We start from the raw sequence: 18,051 nt of genomic DNA, 5'->3' as shown, positions 1-18,051 counted from the left end.
TATTTTGAGTTTGAATTCCTCCTTTTAAAACGTATTAATTGAAAAAACTCAGAACAAAAAAAAATTTAACCTAATAAGAAAAGACAATATCTTATTTCTGTATTAAATAATATTGTAATTGAGTTTTATGAAATTTAGTTGTTTGGTTTTTTTTCTTGACAAACGATATAATAATATACACTAAATTCATCTAAACTACGAAAAGGCAGATTCAAACACAAGACATCAAGTGCATAAACGAATACTCTTAACCAATTGAGCCATAAACTACTTGCTCAAACTCCAGTTGAATATCAGAATGCGCAACGAACGAGACTAACAAAATAATAGAAATATTATTAAACAAACGAAAATGCCGAAATGACTACAAAACCCTAAGAGACTACATTGTGACTGACTTATTAAAACTAACTAATACAAACACTACTATATATAGTGAAAACTAAAGCAAAATCCTAATCCTTAAAGGATATAGAAAACTCTAATAAACCCTAAATCCTAACCATTAAAGGATATAAAAAATTCTAATATCCTTGTCCCAAAAAAAAAGCATAAACAAAAATAAACTAATAAATAATATTCCAACAACTCCAGTATTAACTTTTTTTAAAAATATGATAATTATACATTACTCCCTGGCCACTAAATTTTGTACCGTGTCTAATTTATACACCATTTAAAAACCACCCAGTTCAAAACCAGGTGCCGAAAGTGGACAATTACCGCCAACTAAACCCGCCACCCGTTTTCGTACGGAAAACCTGGTATCGGATCCTCGCATAAACCTCCGGCCCAAAAAAAAAATACGCCACTAAAATCGCGCCCCTGTTTCTGCTTACCGGAAACTGCATCGCTCGTGTTGACCGCGACGCCGTCGCTTTCCCCGTAACGAGTCGTCAACACATTTCCGAAATTGTTTTACTACCCGCTCCCTCCCTCACGGGCCAAATCATTGCGGAATATAAATACCCCTCCACACGCTCCAATTTACCATATCAACCCCAATCTCCTTCCCTCCTTCCTCTGTTCGTCAACACATTTCTGATATTTTTTTCTGCTTCCTTCGAATTACATACGTTTTCCGTCACAGAATAAAAGGATAAAAAATTTACAAATGGGCGATTCGAATCCAGCCGGAAACGTGCAGATGAAGGTGGTCAAGGGCGACTTCGGCTACGTTCTCGAAGACGTCCCCCATCTCTCCGATTACTTGTCCGATCTTCCTGTAAAGCTTCCTCGCTCGCCCTTTTTTCTAAATTCAATTTTTTTTATCTGCATTTCGTTTTAAAATTTTTTTTTTTAATTAATTGATTTTTTGGGTGTTTGGTTGCGGGTGCAGACTTATCCCAATCCGTTGCGATTCAATCCTGCTTATTCAGTTGTAAAGTACGTAAATTTAATACATCCCATGATTTCTGTTTCTGTTTGGTATTTGATTCAATGCAAAAGACTGACTCTTTTATGATCTTACTTTTTTTAGGCAGTATTTTGTTAACGTGGATGACACCGTTGCTCAAAAGGTAATTACCCTTTTTTTTTAGTTTAATACATTATTCATATTTCTCAAATTTATTTTTTGTAATTTTATATAGAGTGTAGGGTAGATCAGATTGTGTTAAAATTTTGTATTTTTATTAATCATGCAATTTTAATTAATTTTTTGTAATTTTATATTTATTTAATAGTTTTTGGCGCTCTGTTGTTATTTGTGTATGTGAGCTTGAAATGCTATGGTTTTCCTCTGGTTTACAGATTGTTGTTCACACGGATAGTCCGAGAGGGACACACTTCCGGCGGGCAGGACCACGCCAGAAGGTATTACATTTTTAGCTGTCTGAACTGCTGCTGAAGTAACAGTATTAAGAAATGTGCATTGTATTTGAGTGACATGGATTTGTGTTGTGGTTTGGTTCAGGTTTATTTCAACCCGGCTGAAGTACATGCTTGTATTGTAACATGTGGTGGTTTGTGCCCGGGGCTCAACACGGTTATCAGGGAAATTGTGTGTGGACTTTATCACATGTATGGTGTCTCGAAAGTACTTGGGATAGACGTGAGTGTTTACATTGATAGAGTCTCGAGGTTCAATATGTTTTTTGACATTGAGAAAGGAAATAGCCTGAAACTGCTTCTGTAAAACAGATAGGAGTTTAATGTCTCACTAACAAATTCTACATTGACATATATCAGGGAGGATACAAGGGTTTCTATGCCAGAAACACCGTTACCTTGACACCCAAGGTTGTCAATGACATCCACAAGCGTGGTGGTACCATCATTGGTACGTCGCGAGGAGGACATGATACTGCAAAGATAGTTGACAGCATTCAGGATCGTGGAATTAATCATGTACGGATTTGTTCTTTTTAACTATCGTTCTGCATCGTATTAACTTTATATAGTAACTTCAAACATAAAATCACACAGCCAAGGTGCTGAGACGAATTCTCATGGCATACGTTTTGTGATACAGGTTTACATAATTGGAGGTGATGGAACTCAAAAAGGAGCAGCTGTCATATATGAGGTAAAACTACTGTCCCCAAAACGATGAAAGTTTGATATATTCGCAGAAAGGTGCAGCCTTGAATTTTATAACCGGGGCCAATGTTAAATGATCGTGGCTTCTCTTACAAAAGAATAACTCCATGCGTAACTGTATCTGACTTGTCTTGATGATCTGTGTGTTACAATCTCTTTTGTTTCTTTGCTATTGAAGTTTAAGTTGTATGGAATTTACTCGTCATTGTTCTCAAGTCACAACTATTTCTTTAGCAGTTTAGTTCTAATTGTGCAGGAAATTAGGCGGCGTGGCCTCAAAGTTTCTGTTGCAGGAATTCCAAAAACCATAGACAATGACATTCCGGTACTTGTTATACAGAACATATGATTCTAACTTTGGTTTCTGCTTTTGTTGTTTCAGGTAGTAATTTTATTTTCTTCATTCAGGTTATAGACAGATCTTTTGGCTTTGATACTGCGGTTGAGGAGGCTCAACGTGCCATTAATTCAGCTCATGTTGAAGCTGAAAGTATTGAGAATGGTATTGGTGTTGTGAAGCTAATGGGACGCTACAGTGGTAAATATTCTCATTCTGTGCCTATAGATGTTTCAATATCACAGACTCATGCAGATGCAGATCCTAATGGATGAAATTTAATTGGGATCGTACTAGTTATGTTTTGGTACCAGCCTTATACAGCTTTTCACTTAAACTGGACTTCCTGATGCAGGTTTCATAGCTATGTATGCTACACTTGCCAGTCGAGATGTCGACTGTTGTTTGATTCCGGAGTCCCCCTTCTATCTTGAAGGAAAAGGTGGACTTTTTGAGTACATTGAAAAACGACTCAAAGAAAATGGACATATGGTTATTGTGATAGCTGAGGGTGCAGGACAAGATCTTCTGTCAGAGAGCTTGCAATCTATGAACCAGCAGGATGCTTCAGGAAACAAGCAACTTAAAGATGTTGGGTTATGGATTTCTGAGAGGATAAAGGTATCCCTTGCAATCTTTTCTCGGTTTTATTTTCTCTCCCTGTTTTCTTTTCTGCACATCATATCAACTCTCTCTTGACCATCTGAGAATCTACTGTCATAAAAGTTCCTCGTCACTCTCCATTTGCAAGTAAAATCTCATCCCCGACTGGCAACTGAGGAGTTCAGGGCTGATGCAGATATCTTACTGATGAATCTATTTACATATCCTTTGTTTGGTTAACCGTTGTTTGCTTACGTTTCAGAGTCACTTTGGAAGGCAGCAAAAGCTCGCCATTAATCTTAAGTATATAGGTCAGCGGTGCTAGATTTGCCTCCTTTAGTTGTTTCTGTTTCCCCATTCAAAAATTCAGCAAAAGTAAGTTTGAAATAGCATCTAACCAGTCAAATTGTTTTTCCAGATCCTACGTACATGATCCGGGCTATTCCAAGCAATGCAGCCGACAACGTCTACTGCACACTCCTTGCTCAAAGTGCGGTTCATGGAGCAATGGCAGGGTACACGGGCTTTATATGTGGGCCTGTCAATGGAAGGCATTCTTATATTCCTTTCAATGTAGGTTTCTCATCTCTTACATTGTCGTCGTTTCTTTATTTTCGCCTTCAACTGCATCTTAAATTTCATGCTCTTTATCTCAATAGAAACCGACAGTTTGAAATTAAGACCCATCAGTGATTGATCTGTTTGATTTTCGATGTGCAGCATATTACAGAGAAGCAGAACAAGGTTGTGATTACTGACAGGATGTGGGCGCGACTCCTTTCTTCAACCAACCAGCCGAGCTTCTTGAACCCCAAAGATGTCACCGAAATCCAAGATGAAGATCCTCCAACCCAGATGCTGGATGGGGAAAACTGTAAAGATAGCAAGTTCGCAACAAAAGACATCCCAAGCATGTCTTGAAAACACGCGTGGCTCTTCCCTTTACCATCCCCAGATTTCGGATGATGTAGGTTTCTGTTTCCACGATTTGCGTATATCAGAACTTATTTTTGCTAGATCAGTATTGTACTCGAATTTTATTTACTTTCATTTCCAAAAATCTATCGGACCGTCTCTACTACATGGCAAGCGTAGAAATCGTTGGGCAGTGACTTCCTTTACATGCAAGTTTTAGTGAGCAGTTTCAATGCCAACATACAAACCTCTGAGTTCACCGGCAAGCATCGGAGAAACTGAGCAAGCGAAAATGGAAGCAAAAATGTTAACAAATCGTGGGGCATTTAACTTACTTATCAGCTAAATTAACTCACAGGAACTATTGTTGCGCAAAGCAAAGAATTTTTATTAACAAACAAATTATATCAATGGATTCATACAAGGAAGTATTACATCACATGGTTGGCCGACTAGAAAAAAATGTTTAGATGCTCAAGGAACATAAAAATCGACTGCCATTATCTCCTCAGTTGGAAAATTATATCCTATATACGCCAGAGGGCTCAGCATTCTGAACAATCCATGGATGTTCAAGAAGCTTGTGTAACGGCAGGCGTTCAGCAGAATCCTTGACAAGCATCTGCATTTCAAAGCAAAACAATTCAGGCATTACTAATAACCCCTTTATTTTGAAGCAACAAAGAATACCAAGTACTCGGATTGAAGTGCAAAGAATGAGGGCAAAAACCTGACTAATGAGGTCCTTTGCCTGAGCAGAGACAATTGGTTTAGGAGGAAACTTCAGGTCCACTTGTACAATCCTGTGAAGACAAATAGCAGAGCCATATTAACAATGTGAATAGGATATTCGGTGATGACAAACGTTATTTTGTGAACTTAAATCATTTTGCAGTCACCTTACCTTCTATATGTGTCCGAATGCTCCTTGGCCTCGAAAGGTGGGACTCCGTATAGGAACTCATAGCAGAGGACGCCAAGGCTCCAGATATCCACACTAGCATCATGCTCTACACTCTCCACTGTATTATGACAAGTTTCATAACCCCAGAAGTGTTAGTAAGGTATAATGGTGAAAGATGATCAGTTTGGACCTATTTCTAAAGCATGAAATCAAACATATGGTAACATAAGCAAGTGAAATCAATAAAGACAAGTCCTCTAAGATTTTGCATAACAACATAAAGTCTCTTTTATTAGCATACCCATTTCTGGAGGGAGGTAATCAAGGGTGCCACACATGGTCCGCCTGCGGTTGAATGTGTGTACTGACCACCCAAAATCTGCTATCTTGAGTTCACCCTATCAAAGGAGATCCACATTGATTTGAGAAACACCAAATATGCAATACTAAAAAAATGAAAGGAAGCATACAATAGCATGAATGGGAATCACCACCTGAGCACCAATTAGGAGGTTTTCTGGTTTGATATCTCTATGAATTACGTGCTTTCCATGGCAGTATATAAGGGCCCTGGCTAATGATACAACATACTGCCAATGCAATAAATGGACACCCGTCAGTAAGTCCAGATTTTCATAAATAAATAACATAGCACTGTAAATTATTTGTGTTCTGAGAAACACTGCATAAAAACAACTTACAGTGGCAGCACGCCTTTCGCTGAAGTATTTACACTTCTGTAGTTCCTTGTATAGTTCACCTTTGGCAGCATATTCTAATATCAAATAAACTCGTTTCTGCAAAAAATACATTTCCAGAGAAAGGTAAATGACCGTTCCTTCCATTGAGTATACAAGTTTAAGGTGTTAAGATATGAGTAGGACCTTAAGAGAAAAATACCTGATCGTAAAAGTAGCCATAGAGGCGTAGGATATTGGGATGTCGGAGATGACTTTGTATTTCAACTTCGCGACGAAGCTGATGTTCAACCTGAGACTGTTGCAGCTGGCTCTTGAAGAGGACTTTAAGTGCCACAATGTGATTGCTCTGTTCAAGGGATACACATAGATCAAATTAGGTCACAGCTGAAGGGAAGCAAGCAAAGAAGAATACGTATAAATAAACCAAAATCTCTCTAAGGTAGTTCCTTTTGTGGCACATAAACATAACTTCCCAAATTAGACTTACCTATTCATGCCAATCTTCATAACAAACAAAGAAACGACATATCAAGAACAAGGCAACCTAAAGCGTACATATCGAAGTTCCCATGAAATGAGCACAATTACCAGAGGATTAAATTATATAGCAGCCCAGAAAAGCGCAAAATTTGCAAAATGCATACCCATAATAAAGAAGAAAAGAGCATACCCTTTTCTCTCTTGCCAAATAGACGTGACCAAACTTTCCTCGTCCGAGAGGCTTTCCGATGTCGAAGTCATTGAGCGTCCATCTTCTTGTCTCCGTCGCTGAAACCTCCGAAGAAGCCTGCTGAAAACGAACCCATTTTATAAAATCATCTTAAAAACAAACAAAACAAATTAATTAAATAAAAGTTCAAAAAATTAGCAGAGGCTAACATTGAATTCTTGAACTCTAGAAAAATGAAGCTAATTGACCGACCCCAGATTTCTAAATCTTCGAATTCGAATCTCAAAAGTGCGATCTAAAAATTCACATAAACCTAAAGAAACCACAATCTTCTTAAAAAAAATTCATGCAAATATCATTCTCAGAGGAAAACCAAAGAATCGAAATGAAATGGAAACCCTAGAATTCGAAATGGGGAACTCAATAATCCCTAACTGCTACAAAAATTGAAACTGGCTTTTCTTTGATTCTCACCTTCTCTTGGGGGGCCTGGTTCTCAGCAGCAATCGCCATGAGAGAGAGAAGAGAGAGAGGAAGAAAGATGGAGAGGGAGAGAAAGCGAGGGCGAAAGAACGAAGGAAAAGGGAATGCTAAAGAAGGGATTGAATAAGCACTTCGCAACGGTCGAATTCCCAGCTGTCGCCACGTGGTCTCCCGCTCTGGACTTGTGCCTGAGTTTTTCAAAATTCAGGGCGTAATTACCTGTTGCCGTGTAGATTTATAGGATTGTGAATCTCAGCGGACCTACGAAAATCGACGGTCCAGGAAAGTTGGTGTTTTCTAGTAAAAGCAGGAGATCCATACCCGGTTTCTTTTTATTCGGGTGAGGAGCGTATTTGGCATGAGATTGCTAGTGTCACTGACCGTGAAGGTTGGAACGTCACAACCACCCCAGGTGGCAATTTCGGACAGATCAGAACATTCGGAGATTTGAAGGTCGGAACTTGAATAAAAAGCCGGAAGAAATTTAAAAATTAATCGTTCAATGCGTGGGAAAATTTTAATATTAAATACAGGTAAGTATTATAGTCAGTCTTTTAATATTATTTTTGTATCAAAATTCATTAATTAAAACGAAATTAGATTACAGTAATCCGTCAGCATTTTGGTAAATCCAGAAGAAGGATCGATGAGCGGCTGCAATTACGAATCCCGCGGTTACCAGAGCGCATATTTATTTTCTCAGGAACCAATCAGTCAGCAGCACCTCTCAACAACGATTGCTGTTAACCGTCTTCCAACCGGAATCTCCCCCGCCAGGAGCCAGCTCTAATCAAATTATTTTTGGGGTTAAATTTCTAATCAAATTACACTTGGAAAAGTCAGGGCTGAAGAACCAAGTAGTGGAGAAAGGGCGTATAATTATTATTTACAACAACAAAAACCGACTTGCCAGAAGTGGTTACGTAAATAACTCCCTTCTCTCCTCTATTTCCTTTTTACTTTCACCAGCGTCTCTTCATATTTCAACATATTTTCTTTCTTTTCTTTTTTCTAACCTATGTCAAATTGTCACTCCCTCACCTACAAAACAAATATGTCTTACAAAAAAAAGAGCCAAAAGAACATGTTAATTGTGGAAAATAAATTATCTTCTCCTTAAACACGGCCATCACGACTGCCAGAAGAGCTCAAAATCATTGCTGTACAACGAACGGTCTTGAATCTCCAGATTCGCAACATGCCAATTGATTAGCTGCGACTGAAAAGCTTTACAAAGCAGCAGACCGGCAGGAAAAATCCACCATTCACTATCGTCCCTGCACCCACCACCAACCCGACAACACAAACACAAACTGTTAGTTGACTGTTGTGTCGGATATAACTTACAATCTCTCAACTAATCAAGTGTTTGGCACAGAGAGATCCCCTCACATGCTAACACTCCAGGGTTGAAAGGGATGTTTTCTACTTGATGATTGAGTGTTATAATGAACGTAACCACAAACAAAAGCAACCACCTGCCAAAATAACACATGACCAACACACAATACAAATTAGTGGACCCAGATTCGAGTAACCAGACAAGAAGCTTTCGAATCCAAAGATGTTACTAGGAGAACAAAGACTTGAAGCAGAGGGTTAAAAATAGCAACTTACAACATTAATCAAGGATGTAAGGTTCCACAAAGCATGTAGACGTGCAAGGCCAGCAGAACGTCTGGGTCCATGACTGAATAGAGCATTGATACCAGCAGGAAACGGGAGAAGAATGCCAAGGGGTAAAATAAATAGAACCAGAAAGACGTCCACCAATGAAAATGAATACAGCTGGAGTAATGTAAGCAAGGCTAAGCTAAAATCTCCTAAAAGAAGCATTGAGATAACTAAACCAACAAGATCCTGCAGTTCGTAAAAGTATATGTTTAGAATGAGAAATTTGAAATCTCCAAGACAAATTAATATAAGCACGAGAGATACCTGGTGTCCAACAGGTTTGGTATTATGAAGTATAAAAGAGAGAAGATAAAACATATCTCTCTTTTCCTCAAGCTTTTGTATGTTGTTGGCATCTATAATCCCTCCACATGCTCTTTTTGGCCTCATAAAATTTTCACTTCTGTGAGACTGGTTTAGGAGTGATTGTCTCAAATGACCAGATGAATCTTCTATGTAATTTGCACTGAAAGTCAGAGGAAAGACAGACTCAGCTCGCCTCCAACTGTATTGAATACAAAAGTACTCGAACCAGAGCTTTATACTACTTAAATCCCTTCAAATATTATCACACAGGCATGCGGACTTATCAATTTGATGCTATGCCTATACCATTATTTTTGTATTTCTCATACCAAAACATCACTGTGTTTGCATGTTCATGCATGCTATCTTTGTTCCAAGTTTCCTCTTATCTTTTAATCTGTGGTATGCTTCTTTACATCCCTATCCAGAGATTCCCAACCCCTACTTAAAGGTATCAAACCATAATGACAATATTGTAAGACGAGTGTGTGTGTATTTACCCCTAATCATGCACAGAATTTTCACTACACCACAATCAGTTCATACAATTATCTAATACAAGAACGAAGTAGGAAGGGGTCTAAATGAAAAGGAGTAAATAAGTATATACTTTTCTAAACATTAGAAGCCATTACCGTGATTCTTCAGTTCGTATTGCTCCATCAATGCTTCCAACAGAGGCAGGTTCACTGTCTTCTTCAAAAGCATCCACCACGAGCCCATAATGACAATAACCACAAGATGTAGCCTGAAACCAGGCAAGATCAACACGTACACCATAAATCTTCAAAGCAGGATTGGCATAATTTTCTAGCCACCTAAGGACAGGCTGAAGTGTAACTCTTAGCCGCCCACGGCAAACTAAGCGCAACTGTGCATTCAAACCAGCAACCATACGGTACCATGAGGTCGGCGGGACTGCCTGCACACAAAAAGCATTAATATTAATAAACTACTTTAGAAGCTAGAGCATAAAAATATCAGTTTAGCCGGCTGAGATTTGGATTCGTCAGCATCAATCAACAAACCTGACTCATGAGGCTTGTAACAATGTTATCACTGTGAAGTGAGAAAGGGGCCATATAACTTCCATCACCTCCAAAAGGTAATGAAATCGGAAACCTTTGATGTAAACGAGGGGGAAGATCAGTTCTCTTTTCATCACCACCAAGGAAGAAGTCCATATATGCTAGCATTAAATCAGAAGTTGCAGCTACCTGACAGTATTTACATCAAAGGTTACAGGATGTAAAACCAACTCCACATAATGCACATAAATTAGTTTGAAGCACCCTTCTATCATATGAAGGGAATTAATCACAGACAATGTATACAGTTAATTCATGACCCTCAACACTGAACCCATAATGAAATTCAAACCTTAATCCCTTCATATAAAGCACGCGAACGGCAAGACCTTAAGCAGGCATGATCATACTCTGATCGAACGAATTCACGCAGACGTTGCAGTTTCAATCTTCGGCGCCACTGCTGCCATGACCATGCAAGGGGGTATGCAAGAACAGAGAGAATGCTGTGCATTGCTCCCTCCCACCATTGATATGTGGCTATGGAATTAATCTCATCGACAAATGTATTGAATGGCCCCTCATATCTGCCAGAGGGAATGCTATATTTCAAACTATAATCTTTCCGATTTGTTATAATGCAGACTAAGATCAATAATTTATATTAAGAAAATGGCCATAACTTAAACGTTCCTTGAAATTCCAAGTGGATACCAAAATGACAGTATATAGATGATATATAAAACTTAAACTCACACAATCTCTTTTATTTGTTCTGGAGGAGTGTGAGTCAAATGCCAAGGATCCCCAAAAGTATTAGGACCCATAAAATACATCCGGTGCACATGGCTCTGTGACTCCTCAGCCCTGTTTGTTTCTAAAACCTATAATATGAATACCACCTTATTAATCTCAAAAGTGAGGCAAGAGAGAGAAAGAGATAGAGGGACAGAAAGAGAAGGGTTCTATTATACAAGATAAAACCTCATTCAATGACTCCAGGAAAGGGAAAGAGTGGTCTATTTGTGAGCCATGTTGAGTGGGAGCAGGGCCTGGTAATTCATCAACACCAACCAATTTCATACGTGCAACACTGAGCACCAAAGCCAACAGGATGAGGAGCCCAATCAGAAGAAGACCAAACAGCCAAGGCCCACCAAATGTGTAAATCAATTCTTCAAGAGCAGTATAACAGTGTGGCATGTGATATCTGTCTGAAATGCATTTGTAAGGACAAGGAGCCTCTGCAACACCACCTGATAAAAGAACAAAGAATGGTTTCATGATTAGATACCAGAAGTTGCAAACATTTTGGACGTGATTTCCGCAAGTAATGACTAATAGGGTACGGGAGACAAAATTCAACAGACTACAAATCAAAGGACGCAATGCCATTAGAAACTCAAAGGCAGTAGGTATTCTGGCTCCTAATAAAGTAATAAATCACTAATGTTATAGAAGTACCTCGGACAGATATATAAATTGCACGAGGGGGAAGCTCAGTAGCAGGACAATGATGACAAAGTGCTCTATCTGACCCAATAGCATTCTTATAAGTGCCAACTGGACATGCCTAAAAAAGAAAGATATAAGAGTAGCGATCATTAACATTCAAAGTGCAATAATATCACTGCCTACCGTACGACTCATTTCTTACTTATAGACTTACAATGCGTGCACGTGCGTGTGTGCGTGAGAGAGACAGAGAGAGAGAGAGAGAAAGAGAGAGAATACCCCACAAAAGGTCCCATAAAGACCTTTTGGGCAAGCTTTACCCGTCACTGTTCCATTTTCTCCAGCACCACCCTGGTCTCCACCCACCCCTCCCCTGCAGTATAGTTGAAAACCAATAAATTATTTGTTCCTTTCCCTTCCTTTTTTTCTTCCTCAGATAGTTGATCACAAAATAATACCCTTCCAAAATTGTTTTAAAGTGGCGTCCTAATCATAATAGTCCGTAAGTAAATAAGAGCAAACTAGACAATACAAACCCTGCAAGGATGCTTCCGTCCACACTTGCAATGGGCTGATACACATCTCCAGTGGGAATATCTGACCAATGAAAGTGAATCCTTCCACCACCACCTCCACCACCGCCAATTGAACTACCATATCCCCCAACACTTGAAAGAATGGCAGTCTCACCAAGGTCTAGTGTTCGCAAGAACAAAAGTATAGTTCCACCAGACCCACCACCAGGGCCTCCAGTTGTATTATCAGCAAGGGCAAACTTTTCCTTCACAGCAGTCCCTTCAAAACTTTCACCATCAGCTGTCAGCGAGCCTTCAACAGACAAACTTGACAAGGGATGTTCTAAAGAACCCATTACTGTTTGGAAAATACAATGTATTACAATGGGAAAAAGAATTGGAAATGGTAACTTTAACTTAATTGAAGTGTAAAAATATACAAGTCAAACATAAGCTTACCGATAATACCACCACCAGCAGTTAAGCCAGCTGAAAAGTCATATCCACTTCCACTACCAAGTTCACAAGGCAACTTCACATTCCCATATGAGATTCCACCCTCAACACAACTGTCATTATAACATGCAGCCCCACCTTTACCTCCATGCCCCCCACCACTGCCAATTCCATTGCCTAATATGTTGCCACTGCCAATACCACCAGTACAACCTGCATGTATATGTAATTCAAGAAGGATTATTGTTTCCAAGCATTAAAACTTTGCATCATGTATTCTGGGGTTGGAATTGGGATAGGACGGTGGGATCCCAAAATCTTACCCATTCCTGATGCACTTATTTCTCCAGAAGAATGGATAGCAATGGTCCTTGCCCGGTGAAAATGAACAACAGATCCTTCTATGAGGCCTTCAATAATGATATCTTCAACTCGGCATACCTGACAAAGAAAAGTAACAAGACTGTGAAGCTTGAATACACAAATTAACTACTGAGCCCCATTACTGCATCACTCAAATGATACGCACCATAAGAGTAAAGGACAGGGATGAGTTCACATTGCAATCTTCAGGTGGATGAAGTAGCTCATAGGGACAATCTTCGTTTTCACAATAAAGCTTTGGTGTCCTATGAAAAATGAAAATTGAAAAATCTAGTGACTAAAGGACCATATAAATTTCCCCATTTATTTTTGGGGGTTGGGGAAGAAGATTCAACAACAATAACCCGAGTCAAACTTACACAGAATCAGTTGTGGCATTCTCTAAAGGACCACGCAAAACAGATCCAGGCCCAACCTTCATAAAGAAAAAGAAGTAATAAATAATTATGTATTGGGGGGAAATGGAATTTGCTGGCATGCTACAGCACATAAATGATCCAAGATGATGGCTTATCAAATCCCATGATATATTTCTATTCAAAATGTCATGATTAGATTAAACAACCGACTGATAAAACAGAACGTAGTCCATTTACATAAGGAAAAAGTATGAGAGGAACAAGCATCCATAAGCGCTCGCATGACCAGAACTGCTAATCAATTTTAGAACAAAAGAATAAACAGTTCAACGACGTACGTGTAAACAGAAGATTAGACATTGAGGGTCCAACATCAAGGAAAACAACTCACATGAATACTGTAGAATAGCGATAGAACCAGACGTTGTGCTTGAATCCCATCTCCAGGTCCTGATAAGTTCAATAAACCTTGTCCATGAACTCCCAGATTTGCATTAGAGTGTATCACAGATGATCCCTATTATAAAGAAAGATTACTTGCCATGAACGAAGACATACTTCACAAAATGCAAAGAGATAGTAAGCAACTTACCCTGAGAACAACTAAGTTGCTAGCCTCGAGCAAGGATGTCTCAACAGCTTCTTCCCCCCCACCATCTATAAGTATCTTGGAATTCCACATCAAGAACATTTTTACAGTCATACGTAAGGCCCCATACACCTGAAATTAGAAAAGGAGGGGATACAAAGGCGTCAAGTTCAAAAATCAGAATACCATAGCATCATATGAAGTTCAAAATAAAAGATAAATAAAAATATGGCTTTGTACAAGGTGAAATTAAATTAAATCAGAATACCATAGCATCATATGAAGTTCAAAATAAAAGATAAATAAAAATATGGCTTCGTACAAGGTGAAATTAAATTATCTGAAGGAATTGAAAAAAATTGTCAACAAGATTGCATCTAATATAACAAGGAACTGCAAACAATGAAATCCATAAATTTGCAAGTTACCTTAATTACAGAGTCGCTCATCAACAATTCTTCAGCCAATAACTCAAATTCTGATGAAGCATAATGTTCAAGTCCAAAGCTTAACATACCGTCACTCAAAAGGCTTATCTGTCCTTGCACCTGTACAGTGCATAAACAATGGATGACTGAATCTTTTCCTCAAATTTTAATTTTTTATGGTATCGACACCTGTATTCTCTCGAACTTTTAAACCAGATCAAAATCTATATGAAAGTAAGGAAAGGGATATTAAATAGAAAACACCCTTTATCCAACAAAAGTGTTTTTACATAAACCATACACAAAGCTGGGAATTGTAATGAGGAGGAAGAAAAATTCTAGGTTACACATTTTAAGTTACAAACCTGGACACGACTCCAAAGCAATGGGACAGTGGCCCTAGCCTTATTCTGAATATAAACATTTGTCCAAAGAGGCTGATAAGGAAACTCCAAAAGAAGTGTTTCTGTATCTGTTGACTTGTTATGATTGCTAACAATGAGGCTTCGAGGAACTGCATCATATAAAGTCCCAGCCCCGCCTGCATTTTCTGGACAAGCATAGCTATTTCCTCCTGAAAATGAGATAATTAACGTCACATCCCCTCATTCCACATCAAGAACTAATCACCACCGAAACAACTTTTTTAACTTCTTCAGGAGGGCTTTCATAAAAGCTGATACAATTACATTTTAAGATTATCATAACTTAAATTAACATAACTTAAATTAATATAAAAATAAATAATAATTTATCTTCTGATAGATGACCCAACATTTTAAGGATAAAAGCCCAATTGAACTGAGTTACTAGAACAGAATCTGTCTTTGACAAATAACTAACAAGATCAATGAACAATTATGAACACTAAAAATACTCTTCAAAGACATTTATTTTGAAATCAGAACAGTATATTACGATACAAGAGAAACTACTGATAGAATATCATAAAATGCTAAAAAACAGGTCAAGAAAATCTCAAACATTGAATTGCACATGAGATTGGTCCAAAACCTCTATAGAAATGACAATACAACTAGCCATGTCAGGCAAAACACATGGTGTCTCACCATGCACAAAAATTTGGGGGTCATCATGCCTGCTATAGACATCAACTGACACTCTTCCACCACCACCACCAGCATAACCATCACCACCACAAGCACTTATCCTGCCAATACCAGTCCTGCACTTCATAACAACAGAATTCTTTAGAAGGCATATAGGTCACACAGCATAAGATTCACATAGTAATATCTGTAGTGATAAAACTTTGATGCAGATGTAAAGCACAATCATACCAACAGTCACATGGACTTGGGACATGAGAACAATTAGATGAAACATGGTGGCACATTTACAAGCACCTGTGCACACATAAGAATCACACCTGAATAATATATATTGCTTATGTTTTGATTCACAAACCATGTACACCCGTTGTTACTTTTCTAGCATTTTTTTGTCACCGGCGTAGAAAACAACAATCAAAACACAAATTCAAACATATAACTAAAATTTAAGATCAAGCATCATTCTCCATCACTTTACTTATCCACAAAAACTCCATTCCAAAAGACAAGGAAGTGGATGTAGACTAAACAAGAGTTTTAGAATGCATGTCAAGACTCAAAAGTACAACCAATGTGTGACTGAAACATGCACATATATCTGCCCGGACATCTATAAGCAAAATCTGGGTGAATACAATGTAGCATTGTAAAATTTTACTCCAACCTATCAAAATTTATGTTCTGTCAGTTCTTTCAATGTTCCACTCTATTTGTCTTGCCTCAACGAACTAAAAACTCAACCAAACCAAGGATATAATCATGTTAGGTATCAAAGTATATCGTACATAACTTTTATGTTCCCTTGCATTTCTGTAACATTCTCAATATGAACAAATAAATTCAAACTCGTCTTAACCACAGTAAGCTTATATCTACTCTCTCCTACAATTCTCATCAACATATGAATAAAAACATAAAATGCTCATTTAACAGAAAAAACCAATACCGAATTTAAATATAGGAGAATTGATGATGAACATTACATTTTATAAGCCTTAATGAAGATGCTGCCACCAGAACCACCGCCACCTCTATTCCCTCCGCCACCTCCTTCAGCCAAAACCCTCCCCTCCACCACCAGAAATTCCCTCACTTGCAGCCTAACCCTCCCTCCCCCTAAACCTCCATAATCTACCTCCCTACTGGTCGAACCGCCTCGGCTCCCAAAACTAGCCGGCCTTTGCAGTGACGACCACGAGTACGCATCCCCTCCCCACACGTCCTCGGGAAGCTTCCTCTTGTCCACCAAACAAGACGCCCCCCGCCCTCCATGTCCCCCTCCCGCCCCATCTATCCCCTGCGGAGTCCCACTCGTCTGAGGCGGCGGCTTTCCCGCCAACGCCGTCGTGTTCAGCGCCGAGCCCTCGAGAAAGCTGGCATTGTGCGCCGTGAGCTCGAAAGCCCCAGCCAAAAGCGACGCGTTGCTGCCTAAGCTAAAGTTACCGGTAATGTTAATAATTATCGCGCAGCCAGGAATCGCGCAGCTGAATCTCACTCCGGGCAAGATATAAAAGCTGCCCTTCCCTGTTATGTACACGTCGCTGGTGAGGTTCGAATCGGAGACTATCTGACACGTGGCGTCCAGAGAGCCGACGCCACCGAGGTCATCGGTGCACGATACCGACGGCGGGCGCGGCGGCGGAGGTGGCGGAGCCGGCGGCGAGTAGTCTTGGTGGAAGAGATAGGAATCGGAGGTGGAGGAATCGGTTATCGTAAACTCATCGTCTACGGAAGCGAGGAGGAGGTGGCTAGGGTTTGCAGTTAAGGCTATCAGGGCGGAGAGGAATGCGATGAGGAGGGTGGGAAGGCCGAGGCGAGCCATTCACTGGTGGCGACAGTCATTACTCATCAGATTGAATCGGGAAATTTCTGGGAAGCGAATTGGAATACAGGGAATTTTCGAATGCACTAAAACGCAGAATTCAGCGTGTGAATTTTTGCGTTTTGGTGTGTGAATTGGCCTGAAGAAATCCCACTGGCAACCCTAGCAATTGCTTCAGCAACACTGAGAGAGAAAGAGGGGACAGGGTGGGGAACAGGAACCTCATTGATTTTTGGGAAGGTTGAGGAGGTAGGGGAAATGATAACCTACATCAGGTTCCACATAAATCTTGTTCGTGGAAGGCAACTATTGGTTATTGTGTACGAGTCTTTTGTGACCGACTTACTGGCATTGGTGCACCCACTTAGCGTTTCGTAGGGTTGAGCGCAGGCGATCACACGATCGGATGGATCTCACGCTGCTAGAGAGAACGTTAAACACACTCTCCGGGATAACGGAGATAGAAAACGAGTAAGCGGGAAAACGACGGCGTTTACTGTTGCTTGCCGCCAGTGGCGGTCCGCAGGCAAGAAATTCGGCTGTTAAAAAGGTAATGGCTGCTCACCCGCGGGGGAGCGAGCTACGTGACCGGCGGAAAGACGTTCTGCCAGCGTGGCAGCTACCCTGAAATTTGACTTATTTTTCAAAGGGAAACAGAGAATTGATTGGTTTGTGACGTCGTCAAAGGGTAAGGCAGGTGAGGGAGTCGTTTTCTTAGCAGAATGGGTTAGGTAGGTTCTTGAGGGATTTGGATCCTCTCCAAGGTAATTGGTCGGGATCCTCCTGATCAGTGTCTGTGGACCGTTGA

The 18,051-nt window shown here is 39.7% G+C and overlaps 3 protein-coding genes across 5 annotated transcripts; 1 reads left to right on the top strand and 2 right to left on the bottom strand.

The window, feature by feature from the left end:
• Positions 1-694: 694 nt before the first annotated feature.
• LOC103400183 (ATP-dependent 6-phosphofructokinase 6-like) lies at positions 695-4,562 on the top strand. The gene is made up of 13 exons (XM_029095282.2): positions 695-1,225; positions 1,340-1,386; positions 1,481-1,520; positions 1,753-1,815; positions 1,916-2,053; positions 2,191-2,349; positions 2,474-2,527; positions 2,798-2,866; positions 2,950-3,079; positions 3,234-3,499; positions 3,744-3,792; positions 3,900-4,054; positions 4,202-4,562. The coding sequence occupies exons 1-13, from the start codon at positions 1,115-1,117 to the stop codon at positions 4,400-4,402; spliced, it is 1,482 nt and encodes a 493-aa protein (XP_028951115.1). The 5' UTR covers positions 695-1,114; the 3' UTR covers positions 4,403-4,562.
• Positions 4,563-4,758: 196 nt separating this feature from the next.
• On the bottom strand, positions 4,759-7,365 carry LOC103456004 (serine/threonine-protein kinase Aurora-1). Of its 2 annotated transcripts, none has more exons than XM_008395625.4 (9): positions 7,146-7,365; positions 6,672-6,791; positions 6,201-6,347; positions 6,002-6,097; positions 5,795-5,890; positions 5,602-5,698; positions 5,301-5,418; positions 5,127-5,199; positions 4,759-5,018 (listed from the first exon to the last, which is right to left on the bottom strand). In XM_008395625.4, the coding sequence occupies exons 1-9, from the start codon at positions 7,182-7,184 to the stop codon at positions 4,917-4,919; spliced, it is 888 nt and encodes a 295-aa protein (XP_008393847.2). In that variant the 5' UTR covers positions 7,185-7,365; the 3' UTR covers positions 4,759-4,916. The 2 variants fall into 2 exon arrangements, with proteins under 2 accessions (XP_008393847.2, XP_008393848.2); XM_008395626.4 differs by having other exon boundaries at positions 6,672-6,788; positions 7,146-7,354.
• Positions 7,366-7,941: 576 nt separating this feature from the next.
• Positions 7,942-17,458, bottom strand: LOC103428815 (uncharacterized). Of its 2 annotated transcripts, XM_029095280.2 has the most exons (22): positions 16,405-17,458; positions 15,419-15,534; positions 14,714-14,922; positions 14,349-14,468; positions 13,924-14,052; positions 13,723-13,848; positions 13,332-13,387; positions 13,118-13,217; positions 12,912-13,029; positions 12,592-12,801; positions 12,154-12,490; positions 11,897-11,990; positions 11,627-11,735; positions 11,147-11,418; positions 10,919-11,046; positions 10,515-10,749; positions 10,163-10,351; positions 9,770-10,056; positions 9,093-9,294; positions 8,772-9,014; positions 8,547-8,632; positions 7,942-8,431 (listed from the first exon to the last, which is right to left on the bottom strand). In XM_029095280.2, the coding sequence occupies exons 1-22, from the start codon at positions 17,241-17,243 to the stop codon at positions 8,284-8,286; spliced, it is 4,353 nt and encodes a 1,450-aa protein (XP_028951113.1). In that variant the 5' UTR covers positions 17,244-17,458; the 3' UTR covers positions 7,942-8,283. The 2 variants fall into 2 exon arrangements, with proteins under 2 accessions (XP_028951113.1, XP_028951114.1); XM_029095281.2 differs by lacking the exons at positions 13,118-13,217; positions 13,332-13,387.
• Positions 17,459-18,051: the final 593 nt, after the last annotated feature.

Source organism: Malus domestica, chromosome 15 (genome assembly GCF_042453785.1).
Source record: "Malus domestica chromosome 15, GDT2T_hap1".
NCBI classification, from domain to species: Eukaryota; Viridiplantae; Streptophyta; class Magnoliopsida; order Rosales; family Rosaceae; genus Malus; species Malus domestica.
This window is presented reverse-complemented; position numbering and strand designations above follow the sequence as displayed.